Source organism: Pristiophorus japonicus, chromosome 15, assembly GCF_044704955.1.
Source record: "Pristiophorus japonicus isolate sPriJap1 chromosome 15, sPriJap1.hap1, whole genome shotgun sequence".
Classification (NCBI taxonomy): domain Eukaryota; kingdom Metazoa; phylum Chordata; class Chondrichthyes; family Pristiophoridae; genus Pristiophorus; species Pristiophorus japonicus.
The window spans coordinates 32,035,495-32,057,909 of record NC_091991.1 but is presented as its reverse complement, the minus strand read 5'-3'; the positions used below and the strand labels follow the sequence as shown (position 1 = coordinate 32,057,909).

The 22,415-nt window shown below is 45.0% G+C and overlaps 1 protein-coding gene across 1 annotated transcript in view; it reads right to left on the bottom strand.

Moving 5' to 3' along the window:
* Positions 1-21,031, bottom strand: part of tbk1 (TANK-binding kinase 1) — a 64,550-nt gene extending 43,519 nt beyond the window's left edge. The window contains exons 1-5 of the mRNA XM_070900287.1: positions 20,946-21,031; positions 8,941-9,062; positions 7,606-7,746; positions 3,893-4,022; positions 1,585-1,766 (exon numbers count right to left, since the gene is read on the bottom strand). Coding sequence (XP_070756388.1) covers positions 1,585-1,766; positions 3,893-4,022; positions 7,606-7,746; positions 8,941-9,027 — 540 coding nt within the window. The 5' untranslated portion in view covers positions 9,028-9,062; positions 20,946-21,031. The remainder of the gene's footprint in view (positions 1-1,584; positions 1,767-3,892; positions 4,023-7,605; positions 7,747-8,940; positions 9,063-20,945) is intronic.
* Between the last annotated feature and the right edge of the window lie 1,384 nt (positions 21,032-22,415).

The window sequence follows — 22,415 nt, the reverse complement described above, 5'->3', positions numbered from 1 at the left end:
TCAGAGCTTGAGTGCCGGGAAACACAATTCTTTGGAATTATGTTCTTTTAGAGCTCTATCCCTTCCTTGAGGTTTAATACCCCATTCCTCCATGAGGTTTAATAGCCTGTATCTTGCAGTGAAAAGCATGCCACATTGACAGTTCTTTCACACGCCAGTTTCATCAGACAATGAGAGCCTCAACCTTTCTGCAAGCAACACGAAAATGAATCACAGAATATTGAAATCGCAAAACAATCAGCTTCAATCCTCCATCAAAGCAACTCCACCGGTTGAATGAAGCCAATTTCAAGTTAGATTAATATCAAGTGACAGATATTGGTGCCTTTCCTCATTTGTAATGTTTTCCCGGATATAATGTAGTGTTGACTTGGATCTCAAAATGTGCCACCATACCGTACAGATGCTGAAGTAAATGTCAGCATTTTCAAAATCATATTTCTCATGTATTTATTTTTTTTTAAATCCCCCTCAAATTTCTGCCCACTTGAAGATGTCGAATCCTTGGCGGACAATGGTTTTACAAGTGTCAGTCACCCTCAGAATCTCATCCAATGAATGTCAGCAGATTATTGGACTGCAGAGGCCGTCAGAGCCGAACCAAACCAATCCATCCTCCCCCAACATTCACATCGCAGCTGCTGTCCCAGAAGAGCTCAGCTCGGTCAACACAAACCCCAGTTCCCAATCGAAGACAACACCAAGCATAAGCAGTGGTATTTCTTGGGGGGGGGGGGGTGGAGAAAGAGATGGAGAAGGATAAATCTGATCTGAGTGGCATCCCTCTTGGGAGGCCAGCTAATGACAGCATTGACAGGATCTGCAAACAGGCCACCTACAGCTACAGTTGTACAAAGCCCTGGTAAGACCAGACTTGGAGCACTGAGAGCAGTTCTGGGCAGCATACCTCAGGAAGGATATATTGATCTTTGAGGGAGTGCAGCATAGTTTACCAGAATGATACCCAGACTCCAGGGATTAAATTACAAGGAGAAAATACTAGGGTTGTAGTCCCTGGAATTTAGAAGGTTAAGGGGTGATTTAATTGAAGGTTTCAAGATATTACGGGAAACAGATAAGGTAGAGAGAGAGAGAAACTATTTCCCCCGGTTGGGGAGTCTAAGACCAGGGGGCATAGTCTAAAAATTAGAGCCAGACCTTTCAGGAATGAAATTAGGAAACACTTCTACACAAAGGGTGGTAGAAATTTGGAATTCTCTTCCGCTAACGGCAATTGATGCTTGATCAATTGTTAATTATAAATCGGTGACTGATATTTGTTAACCAAAAGTATTAAGGAATCTGGGCCAAAGGTGGGTATATGGAGTTAGGTCAATCAGTCGTGACCTCATTGAATGGGTGAACAGGCTCGAGAGGCTAAATGGCCTCCTCCTGTTCCTGTTCAAACCACCACCTACCCGATGACACAGGTAGAGGACCAAGAATCTAAGGTAGCCCCAAAAAAGAACAGGCAAGTCTAGTATGATCGTGGCTACGATTTGACCTTCGGTTTGGAATCCAACTGTTGACTCCAAAATATAAATACGTACTTGAATTCTTAAAGTATAAAGAGTTGGTCCTTACTAAATACTCCTCGGTTCCATAAAGCGAAACAAACTGCTCGTCATCGTCCAACTCTCTGGCTGCTCCAAAGTCGGTGAGTTTGTAAACCGACTGTCCATCCTCCCCGATCACGCGCATGATGTTTCCAGGCTTGATGTCTCTGTGGACTATTCCATTCCCTCGTAGGTGGTTCATGCCGGCCACTGTTGGAAGAGCATTGAGATTCAAGTCAATATAGATTCAAGCTTTGCAGAGCACCCCCGTTCAGTCCGTAAGCATGACCTTAAAGCCTGTCACTTTAATTCCCCGCTCCACTCCCACTCTGACCTCTCCGTCCTCGACCTCCTACACTGTTCCAATGAAGTTCACGCAAGCTCGAGGAACAGCACCTCATCTTTCGTTTAGGCACGTTGCAGCCACCCCACCCGCCCCCCACAATCTTATATATTTTTTCTCTTTGTCTCCAATGGCAGCTGGTCATTATCCCGCCATTCACACCCTATCTAGACTAACCTTTTTTCTAACTTCTGTCATTACCATTTCAATTTGGCCCATCATCCTTTTTGTCGCTCTAATCTCTCCTGCCTTCCACCCTATCACAGACTTTCCCTTTTGTTCTTTCTTCCCCTCCCTTTCAGTGCTCCTTAAGAATCTGTTCTTTTCTGACAAAGAGTCATCGACCTGAAACGATAACTCTTTTTCTCTCCACAGATGCTGCCTGACCTGCATTTTAGAGATTTCCAGCATTTTCTGTTTTTATTTCATGTTCCAGCATCCGCAGTATTTTGCTTTTGAGATTCAAGTCAAGTGCGGAAGCAGAGTGGTTTCCACCATCACACACACATTGATATCGAAGAGGTTCGTTGCACTTCTCAAGGTTTTAAATAGAACTACTTTCTCTATCTGTCTCAACGGTTTCACAGCAGCTCCCAGAAGCAAAAATCTGTATCTTTTTCAACAATCTTCCCTTTTCAGGGTTTATATGAGCCAAGGATAAGTTATAATCCTGACTGGACTAAATGTAGTGCTCACCACCCTCACTTCGGAATGATGCATATTAAACACCCATCAGATTCTGGAAGCTAACAACCATTGTTTTAAGCAATCAAAGAGATAGGAAGCACAAAAGTTTTCCATTTAAAAAAAACACACAATATCAATATAGGGTCAAAGTCTGCAGTGAGTCAAATACCCGAAAATCATCTTGCTCAGCAATAATAAATCCCTAATCTTACTCGTTCCTATTATTATTTATTTATACACTTACTTTACATTGATGGTTATCCTATACCTCCACTAAACTGACTGTCTGTTCTGAACTCCGACCCACAGCAAGAATTTTGGTCAGAATAACTTACTCCAAAGCTGTGTTTTTAAGCCAGCTACTAGAGATTAGCCAACCTAGCTTTTACATATAAAAATGTCTATAAATAAATATAAAAAGCAAAAGGATTTCAATGCCTCAAAGGTAAAGTCTCCAATTAGAATACAAGAACATAAGAACTTGGAGCAGGAGTAGGCCAAACGGCCCCTCGAGCCTGCTCCGCCATTCAATACGATCATGGCTGATCTTCTACCTTAACTCCACTTTTCCGCCTGATCACCACATTCCTTAATTCCCCTGGAGTCCAAAAATCTATCTACCTCAGCCTTGAATAGACTCAACGATTCGGGATCCACAGCCCTCTGAGACAGACATAATCAGGAAGGTCACATGTTTGCCTCTCTCTGTGCTGGGGTAGTTGATCACAGTCATGGCAGTAGTAGGGGTACTACAATCAGTCACAGGGGAGTCAGATTGCTGTACAGTGATTCCCCATCTGATGTGCAGGTGGGCACTGGAGGAGGACAGTGCCAGATTCGATTGGCGGCATTCACTGTCAATGGTCGCAGGTGAATTATTTGGCGAGAGAGAGAGGAGTAATTGCAGGATCAAGCCTCAGTGAGGGAGTCAATGGCTTCAGGAGGAGGGGTGGACAAAATAAATTAGGATTGTCATAAAAGTAAGCAGACACAGGAACCGGATCAAGTAAAAAAAATACTAGTGCCCTCAGAAATTTAATTAAATTAAAATAGCCCAAAACTCTGACTTTTTTAAAATATTACCAAACATTGGTATAGAATGGTTTGCCAATTGCTGAGGGCAGGAGGAGGAGAGACAGAATCAACAGATGGATCCACACAACAGAATACTTGATCACCTTACCTCACAACAATAAGATTGTTTTTAATATTGCTTTCACACGCGGGAATTAGCATATTCATTCCAACTTTCATTCAAGCCAAAAAATAAAACACTTGGCAGGTTGGCAAATCATCGGGAACGTACCCACATCTCGCAATACTATCAGGAACTCCGATTCTGGTAGGCCAAATGCATTCCCTGCCTCTTCCAGAACGGTATACAGGCTTCCACATGAACAAAACTCCATGACAAGCACTTTATTTCTGCTGGTGGTCTAAACACAGGAAGACACAAAAGGAACATTTAACAGGTTTGAATATTCGGTGCTCAAAATCCTTAACGTGGAGCTCCAGGAGTAGATTCTCCTGGACCTTGCAAGAGAGCATTGGAAAATGGTGGAGAGCGGGCTTGTGATTTTCCAACGGCAGTTCAAGGCATCCAAGGAACCTCACGACGCACGAGTCGGCAGCAAATCAGCCCTTTAGTGTGTTTGGCACCACGAGGCCCACAACGGAGGAAGCTGAGCAAAACATATCTTGGCACATGTGTCCGGGAACAGTGAATCATATCAACAAAACTACTGTTAAAAGCATCTAAAAAGAACATACGGCAAGGACAAGTTCGGATAATAAATATTGATAAGAGATTACGGAAAATGTAGAACGTACGCACTGAGGCATGTGCAACCAGGGAGGGTGGGGTCAAGTTAGTGAAATCTCAGAATTCCTCTTTTGAAATGTACACATTAGGAAGAGTTTAAAATGGTGGGAATTGAATGGAAAATACTAGAAGAGCTTCAGGAGAACTAGAAATCACTTGAAGTGACAAAAAACGATCTGTCCTGATAAAGGATAACATGCAGCTGTTGAAAATGTGGATATTGTTGAAGCAATGGAAACAGCTCTACCAGAAGATGGGAGCAAAGAAAGTATAGAATGGGTTTTCAAAGGTATCATGCTAAGCGGAGGATAGTATAAGCTGCAAATGCTACAGAAAGGGTGAATCAAACAGAAGCTGAAGGAATGGCACAAGGAATAGGAGCAGATATACACAAGGTCAGTAAGATAATGATTGGCAGCTAACATCCACCAGCTCAGGATGAAGAGGCAGACAGAGGAAAGTAACCCAGGCGACAGAAAAAACTTAATAATCAACATGTCACAGCTTAAGCGCAGAGGAGATTTACGAGGATGTAGCCAGGACTGGAGAATTGTAGCTGAGAGAAAAGATTGGACAGACTGGGGTCATTTTCTTTGGAACAGAGGAGGCTGAGGGGAGACTTGATTGAGGTGTATAAAATTACAAGGGGCCTAGATAGAGTGGATAGGAAGGACCTGTTTCCCTTAGCAGAGGGGTCAATAATCAGGGGGCATAGATTTAAAGTAATGGGTAGAAGAATTAGAGGGGAGTTGAGGAAAACTTTCTTTATTCAGGAGGGTGGTGGGGGTCTGGAACTCACTGTCTGAAAGAGTGGTAGAGGCAGAAACCCTCATCTCATTTTAAAAGTACTTGGATGTGCACTTGATGTGCCGTAACCTACAGGGCTATGGACCAAGAGCTGGAAAGTAGAAATAGGCTGGATAGCTCTTTTTCATCTGACACAGACATGATTGGCCAAATGGCCTCCTCTGCGCCATAAATTTCAATGATTCCATGATTCTAAGTAGGCAGAGCCAATGAAACACTTTTGAAGTGTAGTCACTGTTGTAATGCAGGAAACATAATAGCCAATTTGCACACAGCAAGCTCCCACAAACAGCAATGTGATAAAGGATCAGATAATCGGTTTATTCAGTGATCTTGGCTGAGGGATAAATGTTGGCCAGGACAGCGGAGAGAATTCCCGTTTATTTGAATAGTGCCGTAGAATCGTTTACGTCCACCTGAGGGGGGCCTGGGTATAAAGTCTCATTCAAAAGAGGACACCTCCAACTCCATGGCTTTTATGATCCCTGTATCATTGGGCTTTTGTGATCGTTCATTTTGACGTCGTACTAAAAGGCTACAGCAAGAGTAGCAATACAATTGAGAGAGACTTTGGAAAGGAAAATTCTGGAGCTGAGGAGAGATCTGGGGAGCATTAAGTGAGAAGTACAGAGATGTAACTATGTCAATTATCCTTGCTCTTGATTGCACACAGGAATGTGTGGATAATGGGAGACCAGCGTAACTATGGGTTATCCATTATTCACCACCTGTTGGCTAGTTTAAACAGACAGGCTCTCCCATGATCTTGAGGGGGCAGCTCTGCTAAATCACGCTGAAGGGACTGAGCCTGACATCAATGGAAGTGATTCAGCCTTTAGCACTAATCCTGTAGCTGGGAGGGACAGTGATTGCTTTTTCATAGAATCATGGTGGAAGCAAAGCAAATCAGATGTCAATATTTAAGTCAGATATCCAGGCCAAAGCTTCCAGTATAACAGCGTGGATATCTTGTAGGCTGCCTGGGAATTTCCTCTGAGGGCAATGCTCGATGATGTCCAGGGTCTCCAGGGTCTGATTAGGAGCTCCACAGTCACATAATGGGGATGCTTTAATCTTCCACCTGTGGAGAAGGTGGCAGCATCGACCATGTTACAATAGTGACTTCACTCCAAAAGTACTTCATTGGCTGCAAGCACTTTGAGACGTCCGGTGGTCGTGAAAGGCACTACAGAAATGCAAGTCTTTCTTTATCAGCCCCTCTATTCAATCTCACCGTAACCTTCTCTGCTCTTAAGAACAATCCGAGCTTCTCTAGTCCTTTTTGGGGAGTGGGGTGGGGGTCAGGTGTCCTGGGTCCAGCAACTGGAATTGTGAACAGATGTGTGGGGAGCTTCGAGCCAGCAGTCCAGCTGATTGATCAACTGTTCCAGCGGCAGGAGCGGAACAATGGGGAAGCGTTCTGCTCGGGAAATCTCAACGATCCACCAAGTTATGTTATTCACTGACGGGTCTGCTCCATTAGGCAAGATAATAGCCGTCCCAGTTTAGTTACAAACACGGTTCAGATCGAGTGACAGTCTGGATCGTAATGTGATACAGGGACCGAGACCATTCCGGATTTTGGGTTTTGCCGGACTTTGGAAAATCCGGAAACACCCGAGCCCAGGTTCGGGTATTTCGGAACGTCGGGGGGTGCTTGCCGAAGAGCTGTTCGGGTCGGCGGGCAGGGCCCCGCTGCCATGGAAGTGTTCGGGCGGGGCTCCGCCATCGAAGAGGATCTGGTCAGGCGGGGCGGCGAGGAAGCCCCCCCAAGGTCAGGCAGCGGTGGCGAGGTAAGGCCCAAGGTCGGGCGGCGGCAAGGGGCGGTGCAGCGAGGCCTGAAGTCGGGCGGTGGCGAGAAGCGGCGTAGGCCCGAGGCCCGGTAGCGGCGGCACCTGAAGAGTCCGGATTCCAGAACAGTTTACGGATTCCGGACGACCCTGCCACCAATCGGTCCGGAGTCCAGGACATTCCGGAACTCCGGATTTTGGACATTGCAGCTGTAATACAGTTAATATCACTTTCAGTTTCACTACAGTCAGTTTCACATTCCTGGCCAGGAAAGTCATTACTAAATGTACAGAGGATAACAACTTGCATTTATATAGCGCCTTTAACAGTGAAAAATCCCAAGGCGCTTCAATGAAGTGTACAAAGTAGTAAATGGTAAATACAGACAAGGTAAACCCAGCATACTACCTGAAAGCAAGTTAGGAAAGAAGGGTCAGGTAAATGGAAATTAGTGAAATAGTACATTTAAGACAGGTATGACGAATAGAATTTATCCACTTAAAAGGTGAAGATCTTAAGATTTAGTGTCAAAGTTGATCCGACATGCAGATGCCTGTTATTTTAATCTTACAAAGGCTAAAAAAGTGTGATTTCCATACCTCCTCTTCTACTGCAAAAAGTTTGACAATATTCTTGTGATTCAGTTTTCGAAGGACCTCAAACTCTCGCATCTGCACTTCAACGGGCCGCAGAAAGCTGATGTTGTTAAATACTTTGACAGCGTACAGGTCGCCTGTTTTCTGTGAAAAGTTAAAGAATACTCGCAATTATGTGCTGCAGTATCATGGCAAGACATCTCAAGGTGAACCATTTTTGAAGTACAGTCACAGTCACATGTTTAGAACTAAGGGGCATAGTTTCAGAATAAGCAGTTGCCCATTTAAAATAAAGATGAGGTGGAATTTCTTTTCTCAGAGGGTCGTGAATCTATAGAATTCTCTACCCCAGAGAGCAGTGGAAGCTGGGTCATTGAATATATTTAAGGTGGAAATGGATTGATTTTTCCCAATATTTATCCCTCAAATCAACATAACAAAAAACAGTTTATCTGGTCATCGTCACATTGCTGTTTGTGGGAGCTTGCTGTGCACATATTGCTGCTGCATTTCCTACATTGCATTTTGAAGTGACTGTACATCATTGGCGGTGAAGCGCTTTGGGAGATCCTGCGGTCGTGAAAGGCGCTGTATCAATGCAAGTCTTTCTTTCTTTTACATGTTACATGTTGCCGCTGGATTTATAAAAAGATGCACATGTCTGCGAGGATCCTGGCAGGCACTCTTACACACAAATGTCCGAAAAGGACAGGCAGGAACAGGCTAGCTGGTCCATCAAATCTGCTGGGAGCATCATGACTAGACCCTTCCTAACCCTCACACCCGCCCTGCTCCACAGTTATGCAAATCATGGGAGAGGCCAATAGGGAAAAATTTAATCTGGAAAACTCCTCTCCGACCCCCCCCTCATGCAATCAAAACCAGCCCTGGCAATCACATGGACAGTGCACGTATTAACTGTTAATCCACTTACCTTTTATACGTTGTGATCTCATATTAAAGAAAATTAAATTCACAGAAAAAAAATTGTGAATAGTTCTGTTCCCCATTTTGACAAAAATACGAGTTAAACCAAATCTAGCAACAGACAGTATTTCAAAACAAAGGTTTCCAGTTTAATCTAGGTAAAGAAAGTGCTCTAAACCTACAACCAACCAATAAGCAGCCCGTGTATCGCACACCTAAAAACAGAAAATGCTGGAAATATTCAGCAGGTCAGGCAGCATCTGTGGAGAGAGAAACAACAACAACAGATTTAACGTAGGAAAACGTCCCAAGGCGCTTCACAGGAGTGTTATAAGACAAAAACAATACATTTGACAGAGTTAACATATCAAGTCGGTGACCTTTTGCCAGAACTGCACCTGTGCAACTCACCTTGTGTCGCCCACGGTAGACATTGGCTGTGGCTCCTTGCCCGAGAATGTCGGAGATGAGCCACAGGTAATTGGCTGTGCTCTGCATGTCTGAAGCGTTTGGAATCTCTTCGATCTGGAAAGCTGCAGACAAAGCACAGGAGAGATTGGAAGCTCAGTTTCAGCGTGGCTCAGTGCCCAGCTGCTGGAAACCTGTTAAACAAATCACTTCTCAAAAGCTGCACCGGGTCTCTACTCGAGGTTTCCCCCCACCCCCCACCCCACAGAAGTTCAGTAATGTGCTAGTCATTTGCATAAGAACATAAGAATTATGGGCAGTTGGCCATATAGCCCTTCGAGCCTTCCCCTGTAAGATAATGACTGATCTGGAACGCTCCGCCTGCAAAGGTGCTGGAAGCTGAGTCCATAAATAATTTTAAAAGGGAGTTGGACAGGTACTTGAGAATCATAGAATGGTTACAGCATGGAAGGCAGCCATTCGGCCCGTCGAGCCCATGCCGACTCTCAGCTTGTCACACTCACTCGCCCTTACCCCGTAGCCCTGCAAAGTTTTTTCCTTCAGTTATTTGCCCAGAAATCTTACTCTTGAATCAGGAGTTGCAGGCAATATTATCATTCTACATTTGGGGACTGTACATTCTGACTGAAACTTTGTGAAACAACATGGTTGTTTCAGGAGTAACCGGCTCAATTTATTACTGTTAATTCATAGGAACAGGAAGAGGCCATTAAGCCCTTCAAGCCTGCTCCACCATTCAATTAAATCATGGCGGATTTGCATCTTAACTCCATCTGCCTTAGTTCTGTAACCCTTAATGTCCTTACCGAACAAAAATCTATCTATCTCAGTTTTGAAATTTTCAATTGACCCCAGCCTCACAGCTATTTGGAGCAGATAGTTCCAGATTTCCATTACAATTCAATGGGAGTGGATGCAGTCACAGGCTATAATCATTCATTGCTTTGTGATTTTAAAATTATAAAAAGTGACCCAAGGTCTCATGGTAATTAACAAACAATCTTAAAGGGACTATTACAACAACCAATCATAACCAGTCACATACATCCATCCCACTAATCTAATGCCTCAAACATACTCAGTGCTTCGAGAAACTCTTTTCTTTGGTTCTTGCCAACTTGTGACTCATTTGGTAGCACCCTCACCTCAGAGTCAGAAGGGACTTGTGGGTTCAAGTCCCACTCCTATTGAAAAGCCAGCTGCATGGGTTCCCTGGAGCGCTGGGTGGCCACACAACTCACCGGGAACATTGGTCAGAAGGCGATTCACTCGCCGCAAAATACCCAGCCTCTAACCTACTCTTGTTGCCACAGTATTTCTGTGGCTGGTCCAGTTAAGTTTCTGGCCAATGGTGACCCCCAGGATGTTGATGGTGGGGGATTCGGCAATGGTAATGCCATTGAATGTCAAGGGATGGTGGTTATATCTCTCTTGTTGGAGATAGTCATAGCCTGGCACTTGCGTAGCGTGAATGTTACTTGCCTCTCATCAGCCCAAGCCTGAATGTTACATAAGAACATAAGGAATAGGAGGAGTAGGCCATACGGCCCCTCAAGCCTGCTCCGCCATTCAATATCATGGCTGATCTGATCGTGGACTCAGCTCCAATTCCCCGCCCGCTCCCCATAACCTCTTATCGTTTAAGAAACTATTTCTGTCTTAAATTTATTCAATGTCACAGTTTCTACAGCTCTGAGGCAGCAAATTTACAACATTTACCTCAGAAGAAATTTCTCCTCATCTCTGTTTTAAATGGGCGGCCCCTTATTCTAAGATCATGCCCTCTAGTTCTAGTTTCTCCCTTCAGTGGAAGCATTCTCTCTGCATCCACCTTGTCAAGCCCCCTCATAATCTTAAACGTTTCGATAAGATCGTCTCTCATTCTTCTGAGCTCCAATGAATAGAGGCCCAACCTACTCAACCTTTCCTCATAAATAAACCCCCTCATCCCCGGAATCAATCTTGTGAACCTTTTCTGAACTGCCTCCAAAGCAAGTATATCCTTTTGTAAACATGGAAAGCAAAACTGCACACAGTATTCCAGGTGTGGCCTCACCAAAACCTTATATAGCTGTAGCAAGACTTCCCTGCTTTTATACTCCATCCGCTTTGCAATAAAGGCCAAGATACCATTGGCCTTCCTTGATCACTTGCTGCACCTGCATAATATCCTTTTGTGTTTCAAGCATAAGTACTCCCAGGTCCCGCTGTACTGTACCATGTTATCCAGGTCTTGCTGCATACTTGCCCATTGACTTCAATTTTACTAGGGCTCCTTGATGCCACACTCAGTCAAATCTGCCTTGATGTCAAGGGCAGTCACTCTCACCTCACCTTTGGAATTCAGCTCTTTTGTCCATGTTTGGACCAAAGCTGTTTATGAGGTCTGGAGCCGAGTGCTCCTGGCGGAACCCAAACTGGGCATTGGTGAGCAGGTTATTGGTGAGTAAGTGCCACTTGATAATCTGGGCATTATCACGTTGCTGTTTGTGGGAGCTTGCTTTGCGCAAATTTGCTGCTGCAGTTCCAACAGTGGTCACACTTCAAACAGTGCCTCCTTGATGCCACACTCGGTCACATGCTGCCTTGATGTCACGGGCAATCACTTTCACCTCACCTCTGGAATTCAGCTCTTCTGTCCATATTTGGACCAAGGCTGTGATGGGGTCTGGAGCTGAGTGGTCCTGCAGGAACCCAAACTGAGCATCAATGAGCAGGTTATTGGTGAGTAAGTGCCGCTTGATAGTCTAAAGCAGGCTCGAATCATCAACAAATGTAGCTGCATCTCACACCTTCAGCATTGTTTTAAGTTATATCCCTGCAATAAAAAGTGTCTAACCATACTAATATTTTGCAGACAGGTAACAAACACCCAAGCTGGAGGGCATGTGCTGGATTATTTCTTATCCTTGATTATGTCTTAAGACAAGCCTCAAAAAATTAACTGTTTGTCGGGAGAGGAGTTGTGGCTGTACTTGTGTGGGGTGTTCCAATCGATGGCTACCTTGCACTTACAGGAAAATTGCTGACTCACTCTGGGCCTAGATTGTCAGCCTAACTTGCTGAGCAAAAGAAGATCTTTGCAGAGAAGTTCACACCTAAATTTTCCTCCTATGGTGCGGTTTGCACTAGAATGGCTATTGTTGGGTTTTAGACAGACTGAAATGCAATTGGGAAGTTTGCATAAAAATTTTCCTACATGAACTCATTAGCACATCTGTAGGCATAGATTTGAGCTGATTCTGAGGAGCGCACCAGTGGTGGGAACGGAGGATTATGTGTAAGTGCAGTTTAGAGGAATGTGGGCAATGAAAGGGGACTTCCTGAGTGGTTTGAATTTGTAGGCATTACCGGGAATGTATCAGGATAGACAAGAATGTGTCAGAATTTCCAGGCGGGCCCCAGGAATGTGTACTTACAGGAGTGTGCGTCAGTACTTTGATCTCGGGATTAAATGGCTAGCGGCCCGTTGCATGGTGGATCACGGGGTCCGTGCTGCGATCTGACAGCTTGCACTCCACTTGCCTGCCAGGCTGATGCCACAGGCACCCTGCTCCATGGTGGTCCAGGTAGGGATCTGCAGAGTCGGCAGCTTGGCCCTCCCTTTTAATGAAGGGGAGGGCCCTTTATACGTGGCAGTGCTACGCGTCCCACCGCGTAGCACTGCACTGTCTCGGATTCCTCCCGCCCCACTCGCAACACAGAGCAAATGGGGCGCGCCTTTTTGGGCTCCACGTGCTCTCGGGGGCGGTAACCCGAATTTAAGCTGTGGGCGGGACTCCCATATGCAGGAAGTCCCCAAACGAGGTGCTACGCAATTTCCCTCCCTTTTAAAAAATTCAATAATGGGATGTGGGCATCGCCGAAAAGGCCAGCATTTATTGCCCATCCCGAATTGCTCGTGAGAAGGTGGTGGTGAGACAACAGTGGTTTGCTAGGCCATTTCAGAGGGCAGTTAAGAATCAACCACATTGTTGTGGGTTTGGAGTCACATATAGGCCAGACCGGGTAAGGACGGCAGATTTCCCTCCCTAAAAAGGACATTGGTGAACCAGGTGGGTTTCTGCGACAATCCAGTAGTTTCATGGTCACCATTACTGATACGAGCGCTTTTTTTTTTTTTAAATTCCAGATTTATTTAATTAACTGAATTCAAATTCCACATCTGCTGTGGTGGGATTTGAACTCACGTTTGTCCCTCTTAGTTTTCTCTGCACCTTATTTCTCCTCTCTGCTGCTGTATCCTGGTGCCCCTGCTGCCGTCAAATTAGTTTGAACTCTCCCCAACAGCACTAGTTAACCTTCCCATGAGGACATTGGTCCCAGCCCTGTTTTAGGTGCAACCTGTCTGGCCTGCACAGCTCCCTCCTGCCCCAGAATTGGTGCCAATGCCTCAGGAATCTGAAGCCCTCCCTCCTGCACCACCTTTCCAGCCACGCATTCACTTGCACTACCTTCCTGTTTCTGTGCTCACCCGCACGTGGCACTGGGAGCAATCCAGAGATTACCGCTTTTGAGGTCCTGCTCTTTAATCTTTTATTCTGTTCCTGAAACTCTGCCTGCAGGGCTTCAACTCTTTTCCTTCCGATGTCATTGGTTCCCACAGGGGCCACGACTTTTGCCTGTTCCCCTTCTCTTTCTCCCCCCCACCCCCCGCCCTCAAAATGTTCTGCACCCTCTCGGTGATGTCCTTTATCGGCACCAGGGAGGCAACTCAACACGTGGGACTCACGCCTACGGTTGCAGAAACATCTGTCTATCCCCGACTATCGAATCATAGAATAGTTACAGCATGGAAGAAGTCCATTCAACCCGTCGAGCCTGTGGCGATTCTCAGCTAGTCCCACTCCCCCACCCTTTCCCCGTAGCCCTGCAAATTTTTTTCCTTCAGGTACTTATCTAATTCCCTTTTGAAAGCCATGATTGAATCTGCCTCCACCAGTCGCTGCGTAAAAACGTTTTTTCTTATGTCCCCTATGGCAACCCCTATAGCAACTGCATTTCTACACGTTTTTCTGACCCCCCCAACCATGCAGCCGAATCTCCCACAGTGCCCTGGATTTTATTCTGACTGCACTCCCTCGAGGTGTCATCAACCTCACTGGTACAGGTTCGACCTCCCGAATCCGGAAACCTCGGGACTGAGGCTGTTCTGGATTTCGGGTATTTCCGCATTTCGGAACGTATTTCTGACGTCCCGAATCCGAAAATGCCTGGGCCGAGATTCGGGTATTTCCAGATTTCAGAACCCTTCGGCCGGCCGTATTCTGCGTGAAAAAAAACGTCCGAGAAAAGCAGGCGTTGCAGCCCCCAGGACAGCGGTAAGTATGAAGACCTGCAAAAAAGGTAAGTTAAAGTTTTTATTTTTTCATTCTTTTGCAGTGATTCGATAGAAAAGGGTCTTGTGAATGTGTTGTGATTTTTGTTTTTTGCAATTGTTTTTTGTTTCTCCCCCCCCCTCCCAGGGCCTCTCACAGAGGTAATCAGCCTCGCACTAAAGTTGACGAAGACTGCGGTTTCCGCTGATTTTTACCGCTGGGCCTTTAAAAAAAAATAGCAGGATTTCGGAACATTTTCCGGATTTCAGATGAGCCCTCCACGGATCAGCACGATTTCAGAACATTCCTGAGTTTGGAACTCCGGATTTGGGTGATCGAACCTGTATCCAACAATGAATGTTGTGTTGCGAGTGCCATACTCACAGGAGATTCTTACACTGCCTCCAAGTTCCTCCTAGTCTGCCTGGTGGTCACCCCCACTCTCCGCGCCCACGCGCCCACGCGCCCACGCCCCCACCCCCCCACCCCCCCCCCCGAACTTAGCCACGGCTGACACCACACAAAAAATCATCATGAACTCCCTGTGGGAAAGCAGGCAGGTAGGGGCACCTAAATGAATAGATTACGAGAATAGATGAGAGTTGCCAACTACAGGGTCTTTAAAATCTAACGCAATTGCTGGTGTGATCAAGACTGTCCACTCAGGTCTTGTCGTGTGGCCCAATGGGATGGGCCTCCTTTAACAAAGGGATTTTGCGCGAGTGTTCAAACGTTGTTTGCAATGGCGTGCAGCAGCATGCACACCAGATTTTTAATTTTCATTTTCATTGGACTACTCTTCATTAAGTTTGCAGGTAGGAACACGCATCAACGAGCAGCCACTCGGCCAGGGCTATGGACGGGGATCGGCACCGGCATTGGGGGCTGGGGGGAGACTTTAATAATTTAATGGAGGAAAGTTGCGATGTATTTTAATATGTTTTTAAGTTGCTGCAGTGTATTTTAATGTATTTCTGAAGTTGCTGTAATGTAGTTTAAGGTGTTTGTGCAGGTTGCGAGCTGAGCTGCAAGTGTCACTTTGCAGCCTCCGCCCGCATTGTGTCCCTGGTTACCGTGGCAACCAGATTTTTTTGGTGCCAATCAAGGCTCCACCCCCAAAACTGAAGGACTGGTTAGACTGCACTAAAATGAAGAAATCAAACGGAAAAACTTCGAACATAATAGGGGTACCCCAAAAAAACGGCGTAACTCTTCAAGTACGCCAAAAAAAAGCTCTGGGGAAAATTGAGCCCTTTATTTATTTTTTTTAAAAGCGATGATTTAAAAATAAGTTCATGCTTGGGACTCTGCAATGCAATATTAAAAGATCACAGAGAAAGTTGCAGCGGTGTATAGAAAGAAAGAAAAACACACAAATCAGATGCAATATAGGTACGCAGGTGTCTTTTTCAAAACTGCTTGGTAAAGATTTATGTTCTCGCTAATCCTGGGGATATTCCTTGTGCAATTACATACATAAAAATGTTATAGAACCATATTCAGTGTGTTTAAGTGCAGTTTTAAAGGGATGGGACAAATTAAAATGGCGGTTCCAGAGTGGCAGTGTTTGCAGGGGATCACCGGGGTGTATCAGTATTTACAGCAGTGTCCCAGGGCAGCTTTGCAGCGGTGCACCCCTTAAAATTGTTGGAGCATAGTTGATCTTAAGAAAATAATAATGATAGGAAAATTAATAATTCAGTATTGCACCTTGTTGTAATAATGTGTTTCCGAATTATTTTTCTTAGTTACCATGTGAACATCTCTCTGCTGATCTCGGTGGTGGAATTTCTTTCCATAGGATGGATGAAGACTGATCCAAAACCAATGTTCTTGAGTTTATGTTCATAATGAAAATTACATGTTCACTGTTACAGGTGATAGAGTAAAGCCGGTGGTGAGGGGAACTACACAGTCCTACTATCTCGGAAACTGCTTTTCCTTACAAACAGTAATCCCTGAACAATCCAAGTTCTGCATGCACGCACGCGATAGGCCCAACATTTCTCACTATTTCTGTACTGTACCCGTGGTATACAGTGACACAATCATATTGCACACTGCTGCTATTACTTGTGGGTCTCCCTGACAACAACTTGCATTTATATAGCGCCTTTAACATTGTGAAATATCCCAAGGTGCTTCACAGAAGGATTATGAGATAAAACAATTTCGCACCAAGCCGCATAAGTACAAATTAGCGCAGGTGACCAAAAAGCTTGGTCAAAGAGGTATGTTTTAAGGAGCATCTTGACACAGCAACATTTCACCCAAAGTGGAGTAGCTAAAGGACAGACTTCTGTTTATTTGTACTTGTAAGATCTGCCCAGTTTGATCCCTCTCATGTTTTATCATTTTTTTTGTCTCCACAGTTGTAAATGTACCACAGGAATGAAATATAGAATCATGAAGAACTCTCTAACATTCCCAATGGTATTGCTTTTGTGCAGTTTAGCTCAGTCCATCGCTAAAAACGTAAGAAATAGGATCAGGAGTAGGCCAAACGGCACCTTGAGTCTGCTGTGCCATACAATAAGATCATGGCTGATTAACCACCTCAACTCCATTTTCCCGCTCGATCCCCATATCCCTGGATTCCCCTCGAGTCCAAAAATCTTTCTATCTCAGTCTTGAATATACGCAATGACTGAGCATCCACAACCCTCTGGGGTAGAGAATTCTAAAGATTCACCACCCTCTAAGTGAAGAAATTTCCCCTTGCCTCAGTCGTAAATGGCAGACTCCTTATTCTGAAACTGTGACCCCTGGTTCTGGTGTACCACGGACAGAATGAAGAGATTTATTGAAGTAAATAATTCCTGTAAATATGAAGTATTTACACAGTGTTGGAGAAATCAGTATTAAATCAAGTGCACTGGACTGAATGCCTTGCACTTTATCTGAATGTTTACTCTCAGGCCCTGTTGTTACAGGGTTTTCTATAATCTAATTTAAAATAATTGTTTTCATTATTTTTCTACTGTTTAGTAAACAAATGTACCCTGACTTCTGAGTGATGATTGCAGTCTATAAATCTCTATTAAAAGCTTTACTGTTCATTTGAATCCTGGATTCATTTCACACCATGTTGTCCTTGTCTGTTTTAGGCACATTAACAAAAGCCATTATATTTGGTGCAAGAAAGTATTATTTGATACAGAATGGTTTAACTGTAACGAAAATATGAAACCTGTCCCTTGTGCTCTGGCATAGCATGGCATGCTCTGGGAATAAGAACATAAGAACTAGGAGCAGGAGTAGGCCATTTGGCCCCTTGAGCCTGCTCCGCCATTTAATAATATCATGGCTGATCTGATCATGGACTCAGCTCCACTTCCCTGCCCGCTCCCCATAATCCTTTATTCCCTTTTCACTCAAAAATCTGTATATCTCTGCCTTAAATATATTCAATGACCCAGCCTCCATAGCTCTCTGGGGCAGAGAATTCCATAGATTTACAACCCTCAGAGAAGAAATTCCTCCTCATCTCAGTTTTAAATGGTCAGCCCCTTATTCTGAGACTATGTCCCCTAGTTTTAGTTTCCCCTATGAGTGAAAATATCCTCTCTGCATCCACCTTGTCAAGCCCCCTCATTATCTTATGTGTTTCGATAAGATCACTTATTCTTCTGAACTCCAATGAGTATAGACCCAACCTACCTTCATAAGTCAACCCCCTCATCTCAGGAATCAACCTAGTGAACCTTCTGTGCACAACCTCCAATGCAAGTATATCCTTCCTTAAATACGGAGACCAAAACTGTACGCATTACTCCAGGTGTGGCCTCACCAATACCCTGTACAGTTGTAGCAGGGCCTGCTCTGGGAATGGCACAGCCTGCTCTGGCGTGCAATGTTCCCTCTAATTTTTATGTTTGGTGCGCACTCCCTTTAAGTTTGCTGCACGACCAAACAGCTGGTGAGCAGCTTGTGCAGGATCTCCCGATGGCTGTATGCCCGCACAGCTTAGGGACAATGTTGGTGGCGTGCTCTGGCGTGGCATGGCATGATGCTGCGTCACATCCCGGAACAAATTCGGCAGATTTCGACAGTTGATGCAGGTTTACAGGTCCTACTTCTATCCCACGGCTCCTGGCGTAGAGCGGTCAAATGCGGAGCTCGAGAGAAATGAGGCAAGCTCGGGTGGGAACTGGCTCAGTTATAAAGCTCCAAGCCCGAGTACTCGACCTAGCTAAGCAGAGAAGGGATGCAAATCTTATATAAAACCCTGGTTAAATCATACATGGAGTACTGTGCACAGTTCTGGTCTCCATATTACAAACAGGGGCACTGGAGAGGGTGCAAAAAGGATTGACAAGGATGACACCAGAACTGAGAGGTTAGATTTATCAGGAAAGATTGAACAAGATGAGGCTCTTTTCTCTAGAAAAAGGCTGAGGGGGCGACCTGATAGAGGTCTTTAGAATTATGAAAGGGATTGGATAGGGTAGATGTAGAGAATTTACATTTAGATGTAGAGAATTTGGCCCAAGTTTTGGATGTCCTCCCAGAACGGCGCATTCCGAGAGACCCGCCTAAAACTTACCTCGCGATTCTCCCCGAGTCCACCAGGCCTGTTTCACAGTCAACGCAGCGTAGCACAAGCAGCTGGGGGCGGAGCTCCAGCCCTGGGCCAAAAAGAGTGGCATCTGCACACGTGCGCAGTAGATCCTGGCCCCCAGATTCTGTGTGCGTGTGCTGCTGGCTGTGTGGGAGGGGCCCAAAGCACGCAGCCCCTAGCCCTGGCCGAATGGGCTCCCTCATCGCGGCCTTAGTGCCGATTTGCAGTCCGAAGCACGCAGCCCCTAGCCCTGGCCGGGCTCCCAAAAGAGTAGGTGAGGTAGGAACTTTTTATTTTTTATTTATTGATTTATTGAATGATTTTTTATTTATTATTTATTGATTTATTTATCATTTATTATTGATGGTTCTTTATTTTTAAAAGTGAAGTGTGTAATGCTTTGGAAAATCCTCTAACTTCCCTACCCCCCACCATCTCTGGATACCTGCGCCTGATTTCTAAAGTCTCCACAAAGTTTTTCAGAGCGTACAAAAAAGTGGACACTTAATCTGTTCTAACTTAGTTTGGAGTAACTTTTCGCTGCCTAAACTTGCAAGTGGCTGGTAACTCACCTTTTGAAAAAAAACACTGTACTAAAACTAAACTATATTAACTCACTTAAACTGGAGCAAACTAATGCCGAGAATTGCGATTTCTAAGATACTCCATACTAAAGTAGTTGCTCCAAAAAAATAGGAGCAACTCGAGTCGAAACTTGGGCCCGACGTTTCTATTTTGGGTAGTCCACAACTAGAGACCATAAACATAAGATACTCACAAATAAATCCAATTAGTAATTCAGGAGAAACTTACTTTACCCAGAGACTGGTTAGAATGTGGAACTCGCTACCACAAGGAGTAGTTGAGGCAAATAGCAAAGATACATTCAAGGTGAAGTTAGATAAACATTAGGTAACATATGAACATAAGAAATAGGGGCAAGAGCAGGCCATAAGACCCCTCGAGCCTGCTCTGGTATTCAATAATTTCATGGACGATCTTCTACCTCAACTCTACCTTCACACCTTATCCCCCTATCCCTCGATTCCCTTCAACGGAGAAAGGAATAGATGGATATGTTGATGGAGTGAAATGAAGTAACTGGGAGAAGGCTGGTGTGGACCATAAACCAGCATAGACCATTTGGGCCAAATGGCCTGTTTTTGTGTAATTCCATGTACCCTCAGTGTCTAGCTCACACCTGACAAACATACACTTGGGACAAGGTACCCAGAGAAGATTTTTGCCAGTGGCTTTGTGCCAGAGTATGGTTCAGCACTTCCAGCAAAGGGAAAGAATTAGGAAAAGAATTAGTCCCTCACTTCAATCTCTCTCTCGTCCACTTCTCTTTTTGTTTCTCCTCCTTCATTCTGCACTCACACTCAGAGGAATGCCCTGGGCCAATATTTATCCCTCAATCAACCCCACAAACACAGATTATCTGATCATTATCCTGCTCCCATAAACAACAATCACCAAATATTCTGTTTTAGTGATGTTGGTTGAGGAATAAATATTGGCCAGAACACCAGGGAGAACTCCCCTGCTCTTTTTTGAAATAGATCTTTTACGTCCACCTGAGAGGATAGACAGGTTTGGGAAAGAAAAAAGGTTCTTAAAAAAGCTAAATTTTAAAAGAAAAAAACTTCTAACGTTCATGACCCCTGGACGCCACAAAGCACAATTACAGTCAATGAAGTGTAGTACAGAAAAACACCAGACAATTTGTACCCAGTAAGATCCCAAAGCAGTTATCAAAGCAATGAGGTAAATGAACAGATAATCTGATTGAATGATGTTGGTTGAGAGATAAAATCTTGGCCGGGTCACTGGGTGATCTGCCCTGACCTCCTTCAAATAGTGCCGTGGGATCTTTTATGTCCACCTGATATAGAGCAGACTGGGCCTCGGTTTAATGTCACAACCAAAAGACTGCACCTCCAACAGTGCAGCACTGTGGGGGGAGAGGGGCAGACTGTGTGTGTGTGGGGGGGGGCGGGGACTGAAGGCCTTTCCCTCACCGCCCTCTCCCCGCTCCGACACCAGCTGACGGCCGATGCCGATACCGCTCCGCTCCGCTCCCCTTTCCCGGCCCCCCCGCCTTTTACCTGCCGAGTCCGCGATGCCCCTCTCCTCTCTCCGCTCCGCTTAGCTGCTCCTACGTGTGCACCAGCCTTCACTGTCCGGAAGCTGCCCTCAGCGAAAATGAAAGTTCCCCCCCGGTCCCCACCAATAGGAAGCGACTCCGGAGACATTTCCTCTTAACTCCTAAACTGCTGCCCTTCACTCACTGAACTGGACCAGGTCTGACCTGGAATAAGGGCCATAACATAAGATGGGGAAAGGGAGGGGGGCAACAAACCCCCATTAAATAAGAAAGCACAGAGTTGCAAGTCTGAAACAAAAGTTTGGTCAGTCAGTATCAGATAAGTCCAGGTTTTAGGTGGGGCCACTAGAAAGACTTGCATTTCTATAGCACCTTTCACGACCACCGAACATCTCAAAACACTTTACAGCCAATGAAGTAATTTTGAAGTGTGGTCACTGTTATGAATAAAACGTGGCAGCCAATTTGCACACAGCAAACTCCCACAAACAGCAATGTGATAATGACCAGATAATCTGTTTTTGTTTGTTGATTGAGGGATAAATATTGGCCCCAGGACATCGGGGATAGCGCCCCTGATCTTCTTCGAAATAGCACCATGGGATCTTTTACATCCACCTGAAAGAGCAGACGGGGCCTCAGTTTAACGTCTCATCTGAAAGACAATGCAGCACTCCCTCAGTACTACACTAGAGTGTCAGCCTAGATTATATGTTGAAGTCTCTGGAGTAGGATTTGAAACCTCCCACCTTCTGACTCAGAGGCAAGTGTATTACCCACTGAGCCACAACTGACAGTGCATTAAAACTGTATAATAAGAGACAGATTGGTATAGTGTCAACAAAGGGAGGGAAATCATAGAGCACAGATGGAAGCCATTCAGCCCATACTACACACTTAACCGTAAGTTATAGGAAAAAATGAAAACCAGCAACCCTTTCCATTATAAATCCCTAGGACTATATTTATAAATGGGAACTCCCAATGTAAATTTGTCAAAAGTGTACACTTCCCTCCATACAAGGTGATGCAGCGCCACCACTGACAAGAGGGTGTAATTATAGTGTGACAAGTTTACATAAGCAGTTTCCATTATTAATGTGGGCACAGGAATTTTACGTAGAATGTACAGCACAGAAACAGGCCAATAGGCTCAACTGGTCCATGCCGGCGTTCGTGCACCACACGAGCCTCCTCCCACCCCTCTTCATCTAACCCTATCAGCGTAACCTTCCAGTCCTTTCTCCCTCATGCCAAAGGAAATGTAGTCAGAAAAAGCCAAGGTGACTGACTGGGTATAAGAACATAAAAACATAAGAAATAGGAGAAGGAGTAGGCCATACGGCCCCTCGAGCCTGCTCTGCCATTTAATAAAATCATGGCTGATCTGATCATGGACTCAGCTCCACTTCCCCGCCCACTCCCCATAACCCCTTATCCCCTTATCGTTTAAGAAACTGTCTATTTCTAT